The following is a 20,525-nucleotide window of genomic DNA, read 5'->3' on the forward strand; positions in this document are numbered from 1 at the left end:
CTTCTCCCAACATGGCTGGCCTCTTTGAAAGATCAAGAGTTCGCCCTAGATCATTTTTGTCACAGTCATGTGGAGTCATTGTATCCAGGGACGGGCAACTTTCCTCGAACTCGGACCAACCTAAGACACGGGGCCCGGTGGCGATAGGGTAACTCTATGACGGGTAAGGCCGAGTTTGGATGAGAACGACCTAAGACAGGAGCAATGACAAGATTGACGTGACACCCAGATCTAGACCAGTCATTTTATTAAACAAAAAAGGGGGAGATGTAGAGAGCGGCGCGGCGAAACAAAGATGGCGCCGACATCCAGCCTTGTCTGGATATAAACGACTTACTGCGCATGTGCAGGCTTGTCCCCTTGCTAGGGCTCCCTCTAGTGGTGAACAGCGGTACTGCACATGTGCGGTTTATGCACCAGGTATTAGTTGACTGTTAATATGCTAATGAGGTGATTCATTCTCCGCCAATCCCTGGAGGACAAGTAGTGGGGTGATCCAAGCCCCACCAATCCCTGAGAGATAATTAGCATACTGTTGTCTATATAAGCCAAGCGATTTTGCTGCTCGGAGTCCCTGTTCAAGAGAGCTGTAACACTAAGAGAGCTGTAACACTAAGAAGAGCTGTAACACAGTAAAGGCTTGCTCGCAGAAGAATCCTGTTGCCGCGCGTCGTTCTTGCTGGCGGGACATTGGGCGCGCGACACTGACCCTGGACTCCAACCTCATAGGTAGCAATGAATAGCCTAGTAAAAGCACCAGTGGAAGGGGAAGCCCTTGGTCCTGCTAAGACTGAACCCCCAGTGAACGTGATTGTTGGGGGGAGGGTGGTAATGGGGGGAGGATGGGGAAGGGAACATGCATATAGAAGGGGAGGGGGAGGGGTTAGGGGGATGTTGGCCCAGAAAACGGGAAAGGGACCAGTGAACATTGAGTAGACCTGTTTAATTGCCATGAGTTTTGTAGTAATTCTGTTGTTTCTGTTGTTGAAATACAGCTTCAATAAATGGTGGTTTGATAAGATACAAGCAGTTTTTTTTATTTTTTTCATATCTGTTGAGATTTGCTTTGTGACCAAGTATATGGTCAATTTTGGAGAAGGTTCCATGAGGTACTGAGAGGATATATTCTTTTGTGTTTGGTGGAATTTTTTCTAGATATCTATTAAGTCTATTTGACGCATAACCTCTGATAGTTTCATTATTTCTCTGTTTAGTTTCTGTCTGGATGACCTGTCCATTGGTGAGAGTGGAGTGTTGAAGTCACCCACTATTAATGTGTGAGGTTTGATATTTGATTTAAGCTTTATTAATGTTTCTTTAGAAATGTGGGTGCCCTTGCATTTGGGGCATAAATATTCAGAATTAAGATGTCATCTTCATAGATTTTTTCTTTTATGAGAATGGAGTGTCCTTCTCCATCTCTTTTGATTAATTTTGGTTGAAAGTCTATATTAGGTATTATAAGGGTTACTGCAGCTTGCTTCTTGAGTGTATTTTTTTGAAAAATTATTTTTTGTCCTTTTCTCTGAGGTAATGTCTCCCTTTAATGCTGTGGTGTGTTTCTCATATCCAGCTGAATAGCAGTTCCTGTTTTCAAATTGATTGTTAGCCCATTTCATTTTATTGGGGAAGTGAGCATATTGATTTTTAAGAAATATTAATGAGCAATGATTTTTAGTTCCTTTTATTTTGATGGTCACGGTGTGTGTGTGTGTGTGTGTGTGTGTGTGTGTGTGTGTGTGTGTGTGCGCATGCTCGTGCACGGGCATGAGTATATTTCCTTTCTTTTGCTTTTGCTGGTGTGTATTTATTTCCTGTCTATTCTCTGGTGTAGCTAACCTCCTTGTATTGGGAGGTTTTTTCTAGTATCCTCTGTAGAATAGTGTGTTAATGGAAAGATGTTATTTAAATTTGGTTTTGTCATGGAATATTTTGTTTTCTCCATCTATGCTGATTGAAAGTTTTGCTGTGTATAGTAGTCTGGGCTGATTTCTGTGGTCTCTAAGAGACTACACCACACCTGAATCTATATGTTATTTGGCCCTTTTCTCTGTCAACTTTTAACTTTACTTCTTTGTTTTTTACCTTTTTGGTTTTGATTATAATGTGGCAGGAGGGTTTTCTTTTCTGACCCAATCTCTTTGGTATTCTGTAAGCTTCTTGTATGTTTGTAGGAATCTCTACAGGGAAATTTTCTTCCATAATTTTGTTGAAAATATTTTCTGAACTGTTGATCTGAAAATCTTCTCATTCTTTTTTGAAATTTGTTATTGGATATTTTCTTTATCTACATTTCAGATATTATCCCCCTTCCCAGTTTCCCCTCTGGAAACCTCCTATCCCATCCCTCTACCTCCTGCCTCCATGAATCTTTCCATTCTTATCTTCCTAATATTCTTAGGTTTGGTCTTTTCAGAGTGTCCTAAATTATAAATTGTCTGGATGTTTGTGTCAGGAACTTTTTAGATTAACATTTTCTTCTATCACATCTTCTACACCTGAGAGTCTTCCTCCCATCCTTTGTATTCTGTTGGTGATGCTTATATCTGTAGTTCCTGTTCTCTTACCTAGTTTTTTCCATCCCCAGGATTCCCTGTTTGTGTTTTCTTTATTATTTCTATTTTCATTTGCAGGTCTTAAACAGATTTATTCATTTCCTTCACCTGTTTATCTGTGTTTTCCTGTTTTTCTTTAAGGGATTTATTCATTTCCTCTTTAAAGACCTCAATCTTCTTCATAAGGCTGAATTTCAGGTCATCTTCTCATGCTTCAGCTGTGTTAGGATATCTAGGACTTGCTATAGTAGGATAGCTTGACTCCAGCGGTGCCCTGTCGCCCTGTCTGTTGTTGGTTATATCATTACACTATCCTTTAGCCATCTAGGATTTGTAGTTATATAGGTTTGGATGCTGATTTCTGAGATAATCTTTTGCGGATGGGGTTTTTCAGATTTTTCCCCCTTGATTTCTGTTTCTTCTGTTTTTTTGGCCTGAGTGGTCTGAGTTTCTGGTAACTAGTAGGCATTCACATCTAGTAAGGGGTGTCCTCTGGGTTTTTCTGGCTGGTGTCATCTCTGGGGTTTTGATTGCTTACCTCTGGATCCCTAGAATCAGCATGGTCTGTAGTCTCTGGTGTCAGCAGGCCTCCCCAAAAGCAGGCAGAGTTTCAGGCTGGAAAATGGAGTCCAGGGGGTGGGGTGCAGTTTAAAGTTGTTGAGTGTGCTTTAAGGGGATATGGGGGAAAAGGGCTTGGGGCAAGGTTTTACCTGGTTTTTCTTGGTGCAAGCAAGCCTCATACCCTGCAGTCTCCCTGAAAGACAAAATCTCAACAAAAGCTAACAACCGTTAGCACTCACAGGTAAAACAGGAAAGCAAGGCCAGCTTCCCATCTGCTTTCCAAGACTAACCAGTTATCAATCCCTTCATGTCTTTTGACTCCTGCCATGTAAGCTAAGCCAGGCTCGATCCTTCAAAACCTAGAAAAGATAGAAACTCCCCTTCTTCTTCAGAATTGAAGCTTCTCTCTACCTTAATGACTTCATGATGCTTCTTCCAGTATGATTCTATAACTCTTCTACACTGTCTCATTTTTAGGATTCCTGGTTGGATGTAGTCATGAACCTGTACATCTACTAATAAAGCTTGTTCTCAAGAGTTACCTCATGCAGTTTTGTTTCTATGAACTAGCCACTCATTTAAATACCAAAAAGTATTTAAAACTTTTTATAATTAAATTTATTGAAGCCAATACATAAAAATTATATATCGTAATAGAACAACATCTGGCAACAGCATGTGATGATACATCTGTTTATCTGGTAACACTTTCATCAGGTCCAGTCTGACGTCATTTCTGATTTCTTTTAGAGGGATAAAATTCAAAATTTTTACTTACAACTTTTAAAATTGTACAGCATAGTATCAAAATTTGTATTGACTATTGTTAAATACAACAGGAATTTTTTCTGCTCCTATCTTACTGTAACTTAATACCCAGTGATCAATTGTTACCATCTCTGCCTCTCAAGGTCTCTTCCTAGTCTTGGGTAACCACTATTTTGCTTTGAATCTCTGTGAATTTGCCTTTTTAAGATTCCACATAGGATCCTATTGATGTTTCTTTGTGCCTGGTTCATTTCATTTAAAATAATTATCTGCTATTCAATTTATATTGTTATAAATGACAAAAATATGTATGTCCCAATCTCTCTCTTCAGAGAATTGAAGTCTTCATTGTAAGGTCTTTCACCCCCGTGTATAGTTTTATTCCTAGATGTTGTGGGGGTTTTTTTTTTAGATGTTTGTGAATGAGCGTATGACAGGTTCTCTTCTTCATCATGTGTGTTGTTGGTATGCAGAAAGGCTATTTGTTTTTGTTACTTTATTTTAAATCCCTTAAGGTATAACCCAAGGCTCAGGTGACATCTCAGAAGAGGGAAAAGAAAGATTGTAAAAGCTAGAAGACTAGTATATCTGTTGTTAGGTTGTATCTTCTATATTAGACAGCAAAGCTACACCCATAAAATCTTAGCAAAGTGGTCAACCCAAATAGGACCTGCAGAATGTAAATGGCACTTTACATATCAATGTGCATGAGTAAAATATATACAAGGCATCATCCCTAAATGAATCAGGCCCCCCCGATCCCCAAGTAGTTGTCCAAAACTATGTGATCACTCTAAAAGCATATACTTAGGTGCAACACTAAACTCAGCAGGTTGTATTTATATATTAATATATATGCATGCAGGTAACAATACTAGTGAAATGAAAAGATAGGTACATAGAGATAGATCTGGGAGGAATTAGTGTAAAGAGTGGTATAGGGGTGAATATGATCAAATATATTGAGATTGAGTTATCAAATTCTCAAATAATTAGTGCAAATGCTACATTCTTTCAAAAGAGACACAGCTTAGCCAAGTGTCAGACAAGAACAGACACATCAGAGGCCTATCTGTGTGTGGTAGATGACTGCAATCCCTTCCTTTCAGACAGGGAAGTTTTTTTTTAATTGGCTGTATGGTAAGTACACTTACAGGAGTTAGAAACAGTGCTGTCAAATAATTAATCAATCAACCAGATTATTAATCTTTAATTAAATTTCTGTGAGATGCTTGAAACACACAAAATATATCACCTTACACAGACACAGACACACACACACACACACACACACACACACACACACACACAAACACACAAGGGGGGGGCACAACCCCAAGGAAAGTGAGTAACAAGCACAGAGCTGTCCCCTGACACTGCTCTTCCAGAATCAGTAAATGGATCCTCAAGGACCTGGGAAAATGATCAACTAATTTCCAGACAGATTCTGCTTATACTTCTACATCTTCGGATGGAGAAGCTTAAGTGTCCTCCTTATCATTGCCATCACATCTTCCTCCTCTCTGGTTTTTATCAAACAACTAAAAAAGAGAAAAAGAAAAAAAAACTGTGTTACTATGAGAAAGTAAGAATAAAAAGGCAAACTTCTAAGATACTTTATCTTGGATTCCCTTTTCTAATACAGGTAATAAGATAATATAGGCCTAGAAAAATAAAATAATAATATACCTATAGAATCTAATAGCCTCCACAGCTTTCTGAATTTCTAACATAAAACCAATGTTCCTTATACTCCTTCTAGTCAGGAGCCTGGTCAAGATATTCCCTAGCCCTTTAAATTGGCATAATTATGCTTACGTTAATAGTTAAAGGCAGCAACAGTATTAGTTTCTTGTGAATAGTAAAGAAAATCCTTAGCTCTAAATTCAGGTTTTTTGCTACTAAACACAACTTTGGACTATCTGTTTCAATATGGGCAGTTATCCTTTTGAAACATCTTTACAAATAGCTACCAGCATTACAGACATGGTATATCCTGGCTGTACCTGCACAGATGAGCACGATAACAAACTTATTCTGTGACAGGACTCTGGATTGTCTGTGGAAACAGTAAACTTTGGCAATAAGACTGTGAAGCAAAATTAAAATACTGAGACAATGCCTTTCCTTTACATTGTGCTACAGCCTACCTCATTCATACAGACTTTACAAGTTTCCAATGGTTGACTAATTAACAAGGAAGCAAATCCCCCAAAGAGATTACTAATATTCCAAATACCCTGGGTTCTTAAGCATGATGTCATATCTATGCTCACAGGATCTACAGTTGATGAGAGCTTAGTCTGCTAAACTTGTGGAAAGAGTAAGGGAACATCTGTGAGTATATCTCTGTGTGTGTCTCTATATGAGACTGTGTGTGTATCTATGCATTTCTAAGGATGCAGACCAGTGCCTTGCATAAGCTAAGCAAGTACCCTTCCTCCACCAAGCTAATTTTCCTCAACCCTAAGTCTGCTGTTGTTGTTGTTGTTGCTGCTGCTGCTGCAGCTGCTGCTGCTGCTGCTGTTTTATTAGTGAAGCACACATTTGATTACTCCAGCTCAGAACTGTCCTGAGTAAACATCTTCCACACAGAAAAGCTAAGCAATGCAAGGTGAGTAACAGTGCAGTCTTGCTGAGTATGTTACTCTGCACAAAGTAAGAGTTGGCTAACCCAAAATTATTTTCACATCCCACTTGTAAGGAAGCTCTATGAAAACTAACAGTCTTATTCTGTAAAAGAATGGTTTTACTCAAGTGTCTAACATACTTGAGCTATTTTGAAAAAAAATGAAATATAGAAAGGCAAGCACATAAGTAATGATGCTTCTGAAGAAATTTGAGTGGAAAGTAAGAATATAAGTTTAGGACATGGCACCAGGGGGGCGAGTGGGGCATGGATAGATTTACTATGAGAGTCAACATAAAGACGTGTAATATTAAAATAAGTATGAAAATGAGTTTTTGACAATTAAACTATTCAAAAATACTGAAATATCTTTAAATTGTTAGCATAGCAATTCGTCAAACTACAGCATTTTAAAATATGCTGCAAAAAAAAACTTGACTAAATATCCAATCATTTGGCTTTCAAAGCATTGAATGATTTGTCTCTGAATTGATGTTAAACTTTTAAGCTTAAAAAGAACTTTGCTTTAACTTTATGAAATGTAGAATCAGGAAGTTCTCTTCATACGTTAGAGCAAGTTTCCCCTTGAATCTGGTCTCCATTCTTTAGCATCAGGAGAATAAGAGGCAGATTATGGTTAGAAGATTTCTTCGGAAATAGATACAGTTTTATTATTATTTTTCATCATGCATAAGAAAAGTATAGCTCAATGTACATTAGAATTTTTATAACTTTTAAAATTTATCTCCAAATGAAGTAAATCTTTCTAGTTGAAGCATTATCTCAGTCTCTAGTTATAGTACCTTAAAATCTGAGTGGAAAAGATACTTAGGAAATGTACCTTTATGATATAAGGAACAGAGTCTGTTCTTAAGACAACAGAAGCACTAGATTAATTAAAGCCATAAATTAGGACATAAACTAATAAAATATTGGGAAATTTTCTTAGCTTCATGAGCCTACTGTCACTGAAGTCAGAAAAATATCTAAAATTTAGATAAAGATCATAGAGAACCTTTTTTATCGTTAAAATAATCATTTTTTATTTTTAAACAAATTAAAGGATTATTATTTGGCCAGAAGATTTGCTACTTTTTAATGAGAGTTTTGGAGAAAAAAAATAGTGACAAGAAACACTATTAATCAGATCTTTAACAAATGAGAGCACGTAAGATCAATCATTCGTAAACACAATAATTAACAGCCTAAAACCTAAAACCTCACTGCAGACAGAGCGCTGAGGATCCCCTGCAGATAAGGTACTGAGCGAATGCACACAGCAGGTTTGGAGCACAGGAAAACCAGTGTTTCTCTAGTCCTATAGATGGGAAGAAAAGCTTGGACTAAGTAAAGTAGCATACAGCTATCTGGATAAGGCAGGGCCAGCAGGAATGCATGTGGGAGAAGACCCAGAGATAGTCCTTCCTTCAAACAAAGACTCAAACCGAGAGAATCTCACATGCATAATTTATGAATTTCAAAGTATTAAAGGGTCTACTCATCCCATTTTTTTAAAAATTGTATTGAATTGCTTCTCTTCTGATAGTTTGCCTTTCATCTGATGACTTACCGTTTTGAATTTTTCATATAGATTGTTTTTGGACTCCTTGCATAATTAAAAAGAAAACTTAAGATTGATTGATATGAAATAGCAAACAGAAAAGACAGTATTTTTCACAAATATAGGCCTGTCCTATTTACAAAGTTTTTTAAAGACCGAATATAAGAGGATGCTAGACTGGTAACGCAGGAGTGGGTGGGTGGGTGACAAGAGCTCCCTCATAGAGGAAAAGAGGAGGAGGGATGGGTTGGAGGGATTGCAGAGGGGAGACTGGAAAGGGGGGAACAACATTTGAAATGTAAATAAATAAAATAATCAATAAGAAAAAGAAGGGGAAAAACAGGTTGAATATCTAACTGTAGCATTAGTAAATATAGATAGTTGGGGTAATTTAATTAAGAAAAACAAAGCAATTTTGTGGAAATATAACTCTCCATAGTCATTGTACTTTGAGATATTCCTTAGCACTGTTTGGGACAGAAAGAAGAAGGAGGAGGAAAAAAAGGAAGAGAAAAAGAGGGAGACGGACCTTTTTCAAGTTTCTTTCCAAGGGAACTTAATTTAATATTGTACTAGCAATTACAGAATCCACCTTTCACATAACTGGATTGGGAACCAGAACTTTGATGATTCTATTTATAACATAACAGTCAAATATCTACTTCAGAAAATAAAATTGTTGATTCCATGCCTCAGCTACGTCTACTCTTGATGCTCACGAAAAATGCTTTAACAGAAGTAAAATAAAATTATGAATCTAAATTATTTAATTGATCTAAATGTCTTCCTACCAAAACTGATGTGTTGCATTATCAGAAAACATGAATCAATATATCAGAAAATAATATTTCTCCTAAACTCTCTGTCCCACTGCTTCACTCAGTCACCTGTGAGCTACATTCTCTCTCTCTCTCTCTCTCTCTCTCTCTCTCTCTCTCTCTCTCTCTCTGTCTGTCTCTCTCTCTCTGTCTCTCTCTCTCTCTTTCCTTCTCTCCCTCCCTCTCTCTCTCTCTCTCTCATAGATTCATTTTCTGTATGCTTGTTGGAAATTTTCTATAAGCAAAATGTGGATGATTCCCAATGACTTAAAAACAACTTTCAAGGAAATGGATAAACCCATGAAAAATTTCATTAGAAATCTATAAATATACACTTACACTATTTTCTTTTGAGGAGAGACATGGTTAAGCAAAAAGTGGAATTAAGAAACATCTGCTAAAGTAATTACAATAGTCAAGACACATAAGAGACCAAAGAGACAGAAGCAGCTAGCACAGGACCTAATGGGTCTGCACCAGGTCCTCTGTATACACACTATAGTTGCTATGTTAATATTTTTGTGGGACTCCTAACTTTGACAGTGAATAGGACTCTGACTCTTTGCCTGCTCTTGGGACTCTTTTGCTCCTGTCGGGTTGCCATGTTTAACTTTGATCTGATAGTTTTGGTCTCAACTTTCATATTTCAATCTTGTCATGTTACCTACTAGGAGCCTATTCTTTTCTAATGAGAGACAAGAAGAGAGTAGATCTGGAAGGGAAGGGAAGTAGGAAGCAGCTGGGAGAAGCAGAGGGAGAAAAAACTATAATCAGGGCATATACTATGAGAAAAGAATCTATTTTTAATAAAAGAAAAATTGTATTAAGAAAATTTAAGAAAAAGAAACCTTTAGTTCAAATCATAATACTGATCACAGGCTCATCTCCTATAGAGAACTTTGCAGAGTGGCTGTCAGTTTTAATCTATACTAAAATGGTCTCCTAGAACAGTTCATTGGCAATTCTCATGATCTTTTAATGATATTTTTGTTGAAAGAAAAGCATGTTAAATATGGCAGTCCACTCTGAAGAAAGTAAGAGAGCACCATCCAATCTGAGAAAGACAGAAAGGAAAGTTGTTAAAATACAACTTCTATCATTGCTCAGCATGAGGTAAAGCCCCTTGCCCTAAAAGGTGAAGACATTGACAGACTATAAATATGCCAATGGGAGTGATAAAATATCAGTTAGATGATGATACTGTATAAATGAATGATAAAGGAATCATTGATCCTGGAGATAAACCAAAATATTCATCCACAATAGAATGATAAAAGAATGAAAAAGTGCTTTATTTCTGTAAGACATACATAGAGCCATAAAATATCATAATGTTGCTATGGAACAAAAGATATATCACCCAAAAGACCAACAGGACAATTTCATTTGTGGCAAATACAAAAAGGGGAAAAACAAAGAAAGATTGTAGGTTAAAGTGACATGAAGTTATAAGGAAAGAGGAAGCAACTGTCATAAATAAAAAAATGAGTGATGTGACAACAGGTTGGGACAATATAGATACTAAGTATGGTGTTTGATTGTTTATTAAACTTTATACTTACATATTAAACACAGCGTCACTCACCACACTGCACAAAAAGAAAATTTCTGTGCCTTTGTGTTGGTGTCATCTTATATTGGGTGTTCTACAAATCAAAACCATGCCCAGCATACAAATTTAAGATTAAACAAAATAGTGACATTTGATGTATAAATGTTTGCATTCTTCGAAAATGACTTAAAATATTTCATGGTTAAATTTCTCTTTGAACTGACATTTGATAATTTCTGATACTTTCACAGGTCACAGGCAGATGAAAGCCCTCAGCAGTCCTAGCAACTCCAGCACCATCACTGGCTTCATCCTCCTGGGCTTCCCCTGCCCCAGGGAAGGGCAAATCCTCCTCTTTGTGCTTTTCTTCATTGTCTACCTCCTTACCCTCTTGGGCAACGCTTCCATCATCTGTGCTGTGTGCTGTGATCAGAGACTCCACACCCCCATGTACCTCCTGCTGGCCAACTTCTCCTTCCTGGAGATCTGGTATGTAACCTCCACAGTCCCCAACATGTTGGCCAACTTCCTGTCTGACACCAAAGTCATCTCTTTCTCTGGATGCTTCCTGCAGTTCTATTTCTTCTTCTCCTTGGGTTCTACAGAGTGCTTTTTCCTGGCAGTCATGGCATTTGATCGTTACCTTGCCATCTGCAGGCCTCTACATTATCCTGCCCTCATGACTGGACGCCTCTGCAACATCCTTGTGATCAGTTGCTGGGTGCTTGGTTTCCTCTGGTTCCCTGTTCCCATCATCATCATCTCCCAGATGTCCTTCTGTGGGTCCAGAATTATAGACCACTTCCTGTGTGACCCAGGCCCCCTGTTGGCCCTCACTTGTGTGAGAAATTCTTTACTTGAACTGACTAGTTCTACTTTAAGTTCCCTGCTTTTATTTGTTCCATTTTTCTTTATCATGGGGTCTTATGCTCTAGTAATGAGAGCTGTGCTGAGGGTCCCTTCAGCAGCTGGACGAAGAAAGGCCTTCTCCACTTGTGGGTCACACTTGACTGTGGTTTCTCTTTTCTATGGATCAGTGATGGTCATGTATGTGAGCCCAACATCTGAACACGCAGCTGGAGTGCAGAAGCTTGTGACTCTGTTTTACTCTGTGGTTACACCACTCCTTAATCCTGTGATATACAGTCTGAGGAACAGAGATATGAAACATGCAATGAAGAAATTACTGAAAATATAAAACTTGCATTCTTGTTTTTAAAAAGAATCTCATTTTGCCTATATATTAAAGGAAAACTAACCAGTCTTGATGGTATGGATCTGTAATCCCAGAACTCCAGAGGCTAACACAGGAAGGCTGTCAGTTTGAGGCCAGTCTAAGGTCTGAAATGTGAGCTTGTCTCCAAAATAAAACAAACAGGAAGAAAAATGAAAAGAAGCTAACTGATTTCACTTGGAACGTTGTTATTTTTTTTTATTTCCTAGAATATGTAGGAGCATAAGGGACCACTAGATATTAGTATAGAACTGTGAACTTTTAGAAGCTTGATTTGTTGGGAAAATAAAAATGTATCTGAAAGCAAATCTTCTACTGACACAGAAAATCTTTCCCCAGAAGCAGAAGAGAAATAAAATAATTTTGTTTCTCAGTGAGCATTAAGCCATAATGTATGATAATTATATTATTTGTATGATAATTACAAAGAATTCACTAAATGATTGTAAACATGAGAAAAGTTCTGTAGTTTTATATAGTAAGAAGACTACAATAAATTGCATATATTTTATCAAGACATAAGGCTTGACAAAGTCTAAGGGCAAAGTCTGTGAGCAGAGATCAACCTATACTCAGCTGGTAGTAGGATTACATCTGTGTTTGCTAACAAACTTTATACAAATAATACATTAAGTCATCTGTGACACGTTAAGATCCTGCAAATACAGAAGATGAGAGATGAGAGCACTATGCTCTTTGATGGTTATACCTCAAAGACACACACACATAACTCTGAGGGAGATTGCAAGTTCTCCAAAGTAAATGATCTAAGAGAAGAGAGGTAAGAAAGAAGAGAGATAAGATTAGCAAGATAAGAAAGCCTCTTTTGGTTGTTTTCAATAAAGACAATTAAGTGTATTGTCTTTTCCAGTATTTTCCTTTTCTAGTAACAGTAGCATAACCTTCAGACAAAACCTAAAACTTTCCACTAACTTTACTCCAACAGTAAGTTACCTTTATACCTTTAGTCGAACTTATATTTCTCTCCTCCAGAAAAATCTATCACAGTAACATTAAATAATAAAAGGTTAATATCTTTGAAATATGAAAATGTCCCGATCAGATGAATAAAACGCCAGTGCTAGAATATGAAAACTGAGAAATATATTAAGTACAACAAAGAAGATTTAGAAGTCTAAAAAGATATTCTATTTTAGTTAATGGAGGAAAACTAAAATTAAATCCAAGAAATTTACCACAGAGGTACAGTAACAAAAGTAGCATGACATTGGCATAAATAGAGGCAAGTGGATGGTACAAAATAGGACCCAGATTTGGAGCCTCTGACCTACAGTGACTTGATTATTGTTCAAAGAAGTCAGGAAATAAAGTCTCTTCTACCAAATAATGCTGGAAAACCTAGATTTCCATATAAGAAAACAAAATTGTATTCTATTTTTTAAGACTAATATAAAAACTTGTAACAAAAAACAACTCTGAATTAATCAAATACCTTAGTATATGACCTAAGACCCTGAAACAAAAGAAAAGATAAAGAAACACTTTACAGTACAGAAATAGGAAAGGGCTTTGTGACTAGGATGTCAAGAGCTCAGAGATAAAATCAAGAAGAGTTCACAAGTGAGATTGTATGGAAAAAGCTTCCAAGCAAAGACAATAATTACATGCATGTTCACTACAGACTATGCATTGTAGCCAAGTTATAAAATTAGACTAAGTCTCCATCAACAGAGAGCTGGGTTTAAAACTGTGATATATATATACACACAGTGGAATCTTATTCAGTTGTAAAGAATGAAATTATGATGTTTTCAGGAAATCTGATGGAGCTGGAGATCATATTGTTAAGTAAGATAAGTCAGATTCACAAAGACAAATATCACATTTTAAAATATGCAGAAGTATGTGTGTGTGTGCGTTTGTGACTATGTGTGTGTGCACGCACGCGAGTGTGTAATATTTAGAAGAATAGTACAAGAGAGAAGGAAGCAATCTAAAGGGAAATGGAAGGAAGAATGAGAGAATGCAATGAATGGAGTACGGCGTATGAAAGCTGGAAGGGACACGGAGGAGAAGGAATCACAGTAGAAGAACAAACAAAAACAAAGTTCAGTGATATTTATGTATGCAGATGTCACTGAAAATTAAAAAATAAAAAGCTCAGTATGTTTTTTATCAGAATTTGATTTGCACTAGTCTTTCCTCCTCTGCTTTTGTGATCGCCAACCTCCAGAGTCTAGCCATGACCTGCCTTGTCTGCATTCAACCTACAGACACACACTGAAGGATCCTAGGGTCTTTTTCCAGCCTTATGCCCACCTGCCTCAGGTCAAGGCTAGGCCAGATTCCATTCTCTACCCACAGCTCTCGGGAGGAACAGAAACATTCTTGAAAAACTGCAGAATGTACTGACTGATAGTCACCTGAACCTCTGTTTCCAGATAGAGATCAAAGGCATGTCATAATCTTCCCATGTTTGCTAGCCAATAGATTCAAAGGTCAATATGCTTAAAAAATAAGTTTAAATGGTAACCTTGATGATATAACCTGTACCCCTAAAAAGTATAAAAACTGTTTGTTATAGCCATTTGGAGTCGCCTTCTAGTTACTCACCTAGTTACTTGGTAGTTAGGACTCTTACAACACCATGTCCCAACCTCTCTATCTAGTGAGATATGTGATAAAGCAGATATTGAGTCAGCATTAATCAGCAGAGATGAAAATGCCACTACCCGATAGCAACAAGGACAATCCAATAAAGCTAGGCAAACACAGATTCATAATGGAACATTTCTAAGTTCATTCTATGACGTCTGATACCAAAACAAGATGGATAAGAGCAGAAGAAATGAAGAAAAGCACAGGTGAATTTCCTTGCCGATCATAAACACAAACACCCACAAAGACTCATAACCCTATAGGTCGAAGAGTCTACTAGAAAGCTTTTACATCTAAGAAACGGTGAAGGCACAGTATCAAGGAACAAATATGATTACTATCTTTTCTACACACCAGCAAATTTGATGAGAAAGAAAACAGAAAGTAATCATTTCATTCACAATATTCTCCCTCAAAAATGCCAAAGAGGTGAGAGACCTCACGAATAAAAATTATAAAATAGAGAAGAAAAAATTTGAAGAAGACATTATATGAAGAAAACTTACCATCTTTGTGAGTAGGCAGAATTGATATGAATTAAATGGTCATATCATAAAAAGTAATCTATGTGATCAATGAAATTTCTACCAAAATTATGATATTTTTCAAATCAATAGCAAATCTAACCCCAAAATTCATATGGCGATACAAAAACTTGAGTTACCTAAGCAATTGTGGGTGAAAAGAGCAACTGTGGAGATAACACATGGCTTGACTTAAAGTTGTACTGCAAAGCCAGAATAAAAATGGAAATTGCAAAAAAGTAGAGACCCTATTGAAATAGACTTGGAGGCACAAAGGTGTTAGCAGCTCTAGTTATCTGATTCTCCATGAGACAGCCCCAAATTATGCTGCTAAAGGACAAACGATGCAGAGTGAATTGAACATATGCATACAGACAAATGGAATTACATTCCCACTTCTCATTATCTACCAAAAACTCAAGGTAGACTAGAGATAGGAAATTTTGAAAGCACTGTAGAAAAAAATATGAAAAATAGTTCAATGTGTAGTCATGAGAATTAGCTTTCTAGAAAGGACTCTGATACCTCAAGAAAAATATCAAGAATTCTCAAATGGGATGCACTGAGTTTAAAAAGTTTACACGGTGGCAACCAACAGATTGGGAAAAGATCTTTACCAATCCTACAACAGATAGAGGCCTTATATCCAAAATATACAAAGAACTCAAGAAGTTAGACTGCAGGGAGTCAAATAACCCTATTAAAAATGGAGTTCAGAGCTAAACAAAGAATTCACAGCTGAGGAATGTCGAATGGCTGAGAAACACCTAAAGAAATGTTCAACATCTTTAGTCATAAGGGAAATACAAATCAAAACAACCCTGAGATTTCACCTCACACCAGTGAGAATGGCTAAGATCAAAAACTCAGGTGACAGCAAATGCTGGCGAGGATGTGGAGAAAGAGGAACACTCTCCATTGTTGGTGGGATTGCAGACTGGTACAACCATTCTGGAAATCAGTCTGGAGGTTCCTCAGAAAATTGGACATTGAACTACCTGAGGACCCAGCTATACCTCTCTTGGGCATATACCCAAAAGATGCCCCAACATATAAAGAAGACACGTGCTCCACTATGTTCATAGCAGCCTTATTTATAATAGCCAGAAGCTGGAAAGAACCCAGATGCCCTTCAACAGAGGAATGGATACAGAAAATGTGGTACATCTACACAATGGAATATTACTCAGCTATCAAAAACAATGACTTTATGAAATTCATAGGCAAATGGATGGATCTGGAAAATATCATCCTGACTGAGGTAACCCAATCACAGAAGAACACACATGGTATGCACTCATTGATAAGTGGATATTAGCCCAAATGCTTGAATTGCCCTAGATGCACAGAACACATGAAACTCAAGACGGATGATCAAAATGTGAATGCTTCACTCCTTCTTTAGGAGGGGAACAAGAATACCCTTGGCAGGGAATAGGGAGGCAAAGATTAAAACAGAGGCAGAAGGAACACCCATTCAGGACCTGTCCCACATGTGGCCCATACATATACAGCCACCCAATTAGACAAGATGAATGAAGCAAAGAAGTGCAGGCCAACAGGAACCGGATGTAGATCTCTCCTGAGAGACACAGCCAGAATACAGCTAATACATAGGCGAATGCCAGCAGCAAACCACTGAACTGAGAATGGGACCCCCGTTGAAGGAATCAGAGAAAGGATTGAAAGAGCTTGAAGGGGTTGTTGCCATACGAACAACAATGCCAACCAATAAGAGCTTCCAGGGACTAAGCCACTACCCAAAGACTATACATGGACTGACCCTGGGCTCCAACCTCACAGGTAGCAATGAATAGCCCAGTAAGAGCACCAGTGGAAGGGGAAGCCCTTGGTCCTGCCAAGACTGAACCCCGAGTGAACGTAATTGTTGGTGGGAGGGCGGTAATGGGGGGAGGATGGGGAGGGGAACACCCATATAGAGGGGGAGGGGGAGGGGTTAGGGGGATGTTTGCCCGGAAACCAGAAAAGGGAATAACATTCGAAATGTAAATAAGAAATACTCAAGTTAATAAAATAAAAAAAAGTTTACATGGGGAACAAAAATAATCAATAGAATGAAACATCCTACAGAAGTGAAAAAAATCCTGTGTAGGCATTATTTTTTAACAAAAGTTTATTGTCCAGAACATATATAAACTCAAAAAAAAAGAAAGAACAAAAATTGAGTATAAATTCAATCAACAAATTTCATATTTTGTTTTGCCCTATTAAGCTGTCATCTCTTGGAAGCCTGCTCTTTTCTGAAGAGGAAAGGGGGAATGCATCTGTCTCAGTTAGGGTTTTATTGTTGTGAACAGACACCATGATCAATGCAAGTTTTATAAAGGACAACATTTAATTGGTGCTGGCTTACAAGTTTTGAGGTTCAGTCCATTATCATCAAGGCAGGAGCATCGCAACATCCAGGCAGGCATGGTTCAGGAGGAGCTGAGTTCTACAATTTCACCAGAAGGAAGCCAGGGACAGATTGAGCATCCTCAGGCAGCTAGGAGGAGGGTCTCCAAGCCCACCCCCACAGTGACACATTTCCTCCAACAAGGGCACACCTTCTAATAGTGCCACTCCCTGGGACAAACATATGCAAACCATCACAGCACCTTCTTTCTTTTAAACATTTTATTTACTTACACTTCAAATGTTGCCCCTCACCTCTCCCTCCCCACTCCCAGAGTTCTTCACCCCATCCCCATCCCCTTTGCCCAGAGAAGGTGATCCCCCACCCATTCCCATCCCAAAACATCCTCTCAGCATTCTCTTTCCCCAGGGCATCAAGTCTCTACAAGATTAGGCACATCCTTTCCCACTGAGGCCAAACAAGGCAGTCTGCTACATATGGGGGAGCCACAGACTAGCCCATGTATGCTCTTTGGTTGGTGATTTAGTCTCTGGGAGCTCACAGCGGGTGGGTTAGTTGAAAGTGTTAGTCTTCCTATGTGGTTGCCATCCCCTTTAGTTCCTTCAATCCTTTCTCTAACTCTTCCGTAGGTGTCCCTGACCTCAGTCCAATGGTTGGCCCTAAGTGACTACATATGTCTCAACCAGTTGTTGGTAGACCCTCTCAGAGGATATTCATGCTAGGCTCCTGCCTGCAAGTACAGCATAGCATCAGTAGTAGTATCAGGGTTTGGGATGGATCCCAAGTTGTGCTGGTCAGTGGATGGCCTTTCCTTCAGTCTCTGCTCCACTTCTGTCCCTGCATTTCTTTTAGATGGGTACAATTCTGGGTCAAAAATTTCAAAGGTGGGTTGATGACTCCATCCCTCCATTGGGGGGAGAGGGTTGGAGGTGGTCTCTTCAGGTTCCATCTCCCCATTGTTGAACATTTCAGCTAAAGTCATCCCCATTGAGTCTTGCGAGCTTCTCACATACCAGGTCTCTGTGACTTTCTAGAGCTACCCGACCCCCACACCCCCACCCCCAGCAGGTGCATATTTCCATTCATTCTCCTGGGACAAAGCAGGCTCTAGGTAGAGAAAAGCTTCAATCCAGGCATGGTGGTACATGCCTTTAATCCCAGCGTTACAGAACACATAGCCATGTAGATCTCTAAGTTCAAGGTCAATCTACAGAGCAAGTTCCAGGAAAGCCAAGCTTAGTCAGAAACAGAAAGCTAGGAATAGAATAAGGGGGTCCAATTTCCAGCTCCAGCAAGCAGCAGAACACGGCAGCTTTGGTCAAGTAGCTCTGGCTGTAGAGTGAAAAAAAAAGAAGGGACTACTGGGACAATTGATGTTGGATGGCTGGAGCTAAAAAAAATAACTGTAATTAAAAGCAGACCAACATCACTGAGGTGAAATCTTCTGGGAAGTGCTTTCTGAAAGCACAAAGAAGCTGTGTTCCAGAGATAGCTGAGGTTGTACCTCATGCTGCAGCTGTACTTGGTAATGTGTAAGAGTCATCCAGGTGGTACTGTTCTTAAAGACATGAAGGAGTCATATAAAGCAGCTGAGGCTTAGCACTGTGAGAGGCCATGGAAAGCTATTGGTGAAGGTGCAGCCTTAGTTGTAGTTGAAGACCCAGGCCTGAAGGGGTCATGCAAAGGATTTGAGATTTGGCACCATGAAGAGAGCCTATGAGAGGCTATAGGTGAAACCTAGTTGCAACGGAAGACTCCAGCATATTGGAGACGCCAGTACCATGGGATGATCACCAAGAACAGCAGCAGCAGTGCAGTGGATCAACCTGAGTTTAGAGTGGTACAGAGGGCAGAGCTGGAGAAGGGACACCAGCCCATTGGAGGAGCCCAAAAGATCATGTGTAGATCACAGACATTAAAACAAGAAGCTGTAACATTGAAGTTGCCTTTAGAGACTCCAAGATTTTCGAGATGCCAGAACCATAGGATATCTCCTGAGGAATGTTGCTAACAAGGAGTGGAACTTTGAACTTTGGACTTTTGGCATTGTTGGTACCACTATAGACTATAGGGGCTTTGGAAGTTGGACTAAATGTACTTTTTAAATTATGCTATGGCTAGATATGGCCCACATAAATGCATATGTTTGAACAAGCCTATGTGGCTTGTATATGTCATGGTTTGTATGTGCTTGGCCCGGGGAGTGGCACTGTTGGGAGGTGTGGCCTTGTTGAAGTAGGTGTGGTCTTGTGGATATGGACTTCAATTCCCTTGTCCTAGCTGCCTGGGTGTCAGTATTCTGCTAGCATCCTTCAGATAAAGATGTAGAACTCTCAGCTCCTCCTGCACCATGCCTGCCTAGAGGATGCCAATGCTCCCACCTTGATGATAATGGACTGAACCTCTAAACTTGTAAGCCAGTCCCAAATAAATGTTGTCCTTTATAAGCACTGCCTTGGTCATGGTGTCTGTTCATAGCGGTAAAACCCTAAAACAAGAATGGATGTGGAAATAGCATCCATCATTTGATGTATACAAGAAACACACATTGCTGGGGACCAGCCCTGGTGAGGGTCTTCTTTCTTGTTGGTTCTTCTAGAGGCAGCAGGTGTGGAAGAGTGTTGGCAGAGGGTAAGACTTTGTCTTACGAGATATTTAAGGTTACTGTATAACAAAAAGTTTGCTTATATCTAAGTCTAAGTTACTATGCTACTGTAGCTGACCTGCCTTCTGCATTCCTCTGAGGCCAGAAACTGCAGCCTCTGGCATTTAGCAAACTCTTCCTAAAACAGCAAAGGATTAAGTAAATAGCCTTTGTTCTTTCTCTGCAGGAACTGCAGGCTCTAACTTTCAGCCTGCTGGTCTGAGGTCACAGGAAGAAAGGGGGACACTTGGAAAAGTGATTACAGCTTTATTACTAAATGTAAAAAGTTTCCTATGAAAGCTATCTAAGGGAGAAAGTGGAAAGATCCTCAGTGAGAAGGGGAAAAACTCTTCTAAGTGGGGAAAAGGAAAAAGCTTCTACTCTAAGTGGGGAAAGGCAAAAAATTCTCCCTAAGGGGAAAAGTTCCTTTATCTCTCTCTCATCTCCTTGTCCTCAGTACTTATACATCTTTTAGATTACATGATCACATGTTACAAAGTTCATCACAGGTTCACACAAAAAATCAAATTATAAATCGAAATAGAAGTTTACAACAGAGGATGTTTACATGCATATCCATTGGGAGAAATTATCTGGCTAAACATCCATCACCTGTCTCAGCTCCACAGGTTCACTGAAAGTTTAAAACCATATTAGTTGTTAGTGAAGTTTTGTATAGATAA

At 38.8% G+C, this 20,525-nt stretch overlaps 1 protein-coding gene across 2 annotated transcripts; it reads left to right on the forward strand.

The window, feature by feature from the left end:
- The first annotated feature begins 581 nt into the window (after positions 1-581).
- On the forward strand, positions 582-11,642 carry Or11g1 (olfactory receptor family 11 subfamily G member 1). Of its 2 annotated transcripts, XM_087586361.1 has the most exons (2): positions 582-729; positions 10,696-11,642. In XM_087586361.1, the coding sequence occupies exon 2, from the start codon at positions 10,707-10,709 to the stop codon at positions 11,640-11,642; it is 936 nt and encodes a 311-aa protein (XP_087442487.1). In that variant the 5' UTR covers positions 582-729; positions 10,696-10,706. The 2 variants fall into 2 exon arrangements, with proteins under 2 accessions (XP_087442487.1, NP_001001003.1); NM_001001003.1 differs by lacking the exon at positions 582-729 and having other exon boundaries at positions 10,707-11,642.
- The last annotated feature ends 8,883 nt before the right edge of the window (positions 11,643-20,525 follow it).

The sequence above is a fragment of the Rattus norvegicus genome, chromosome 15, assembly GCF_021556685.1.
Source record: "Rattus norvegicus strain SHRSP/BbbUtx chromosome 15, alternate assembly SHRSP_T2T, whole genome shotgun sequence".
In the NCBI taxonomy this organism is placed as follows: Eukaryota; Metazoa; Chordata; class Mammalia; order Rodentia; family Muridae; genus Rattus; species Rattus norvegicus.

Excerpts from the sequence above, each read along its gene's own strand:
- Or11g1 (XM_087586361.1), top strand. The coding sequence starts at position 10,707 with ATGAAAGCCCTCAGCAGTCCTAGCAACTCCAGCACCATCACTGGCTTC.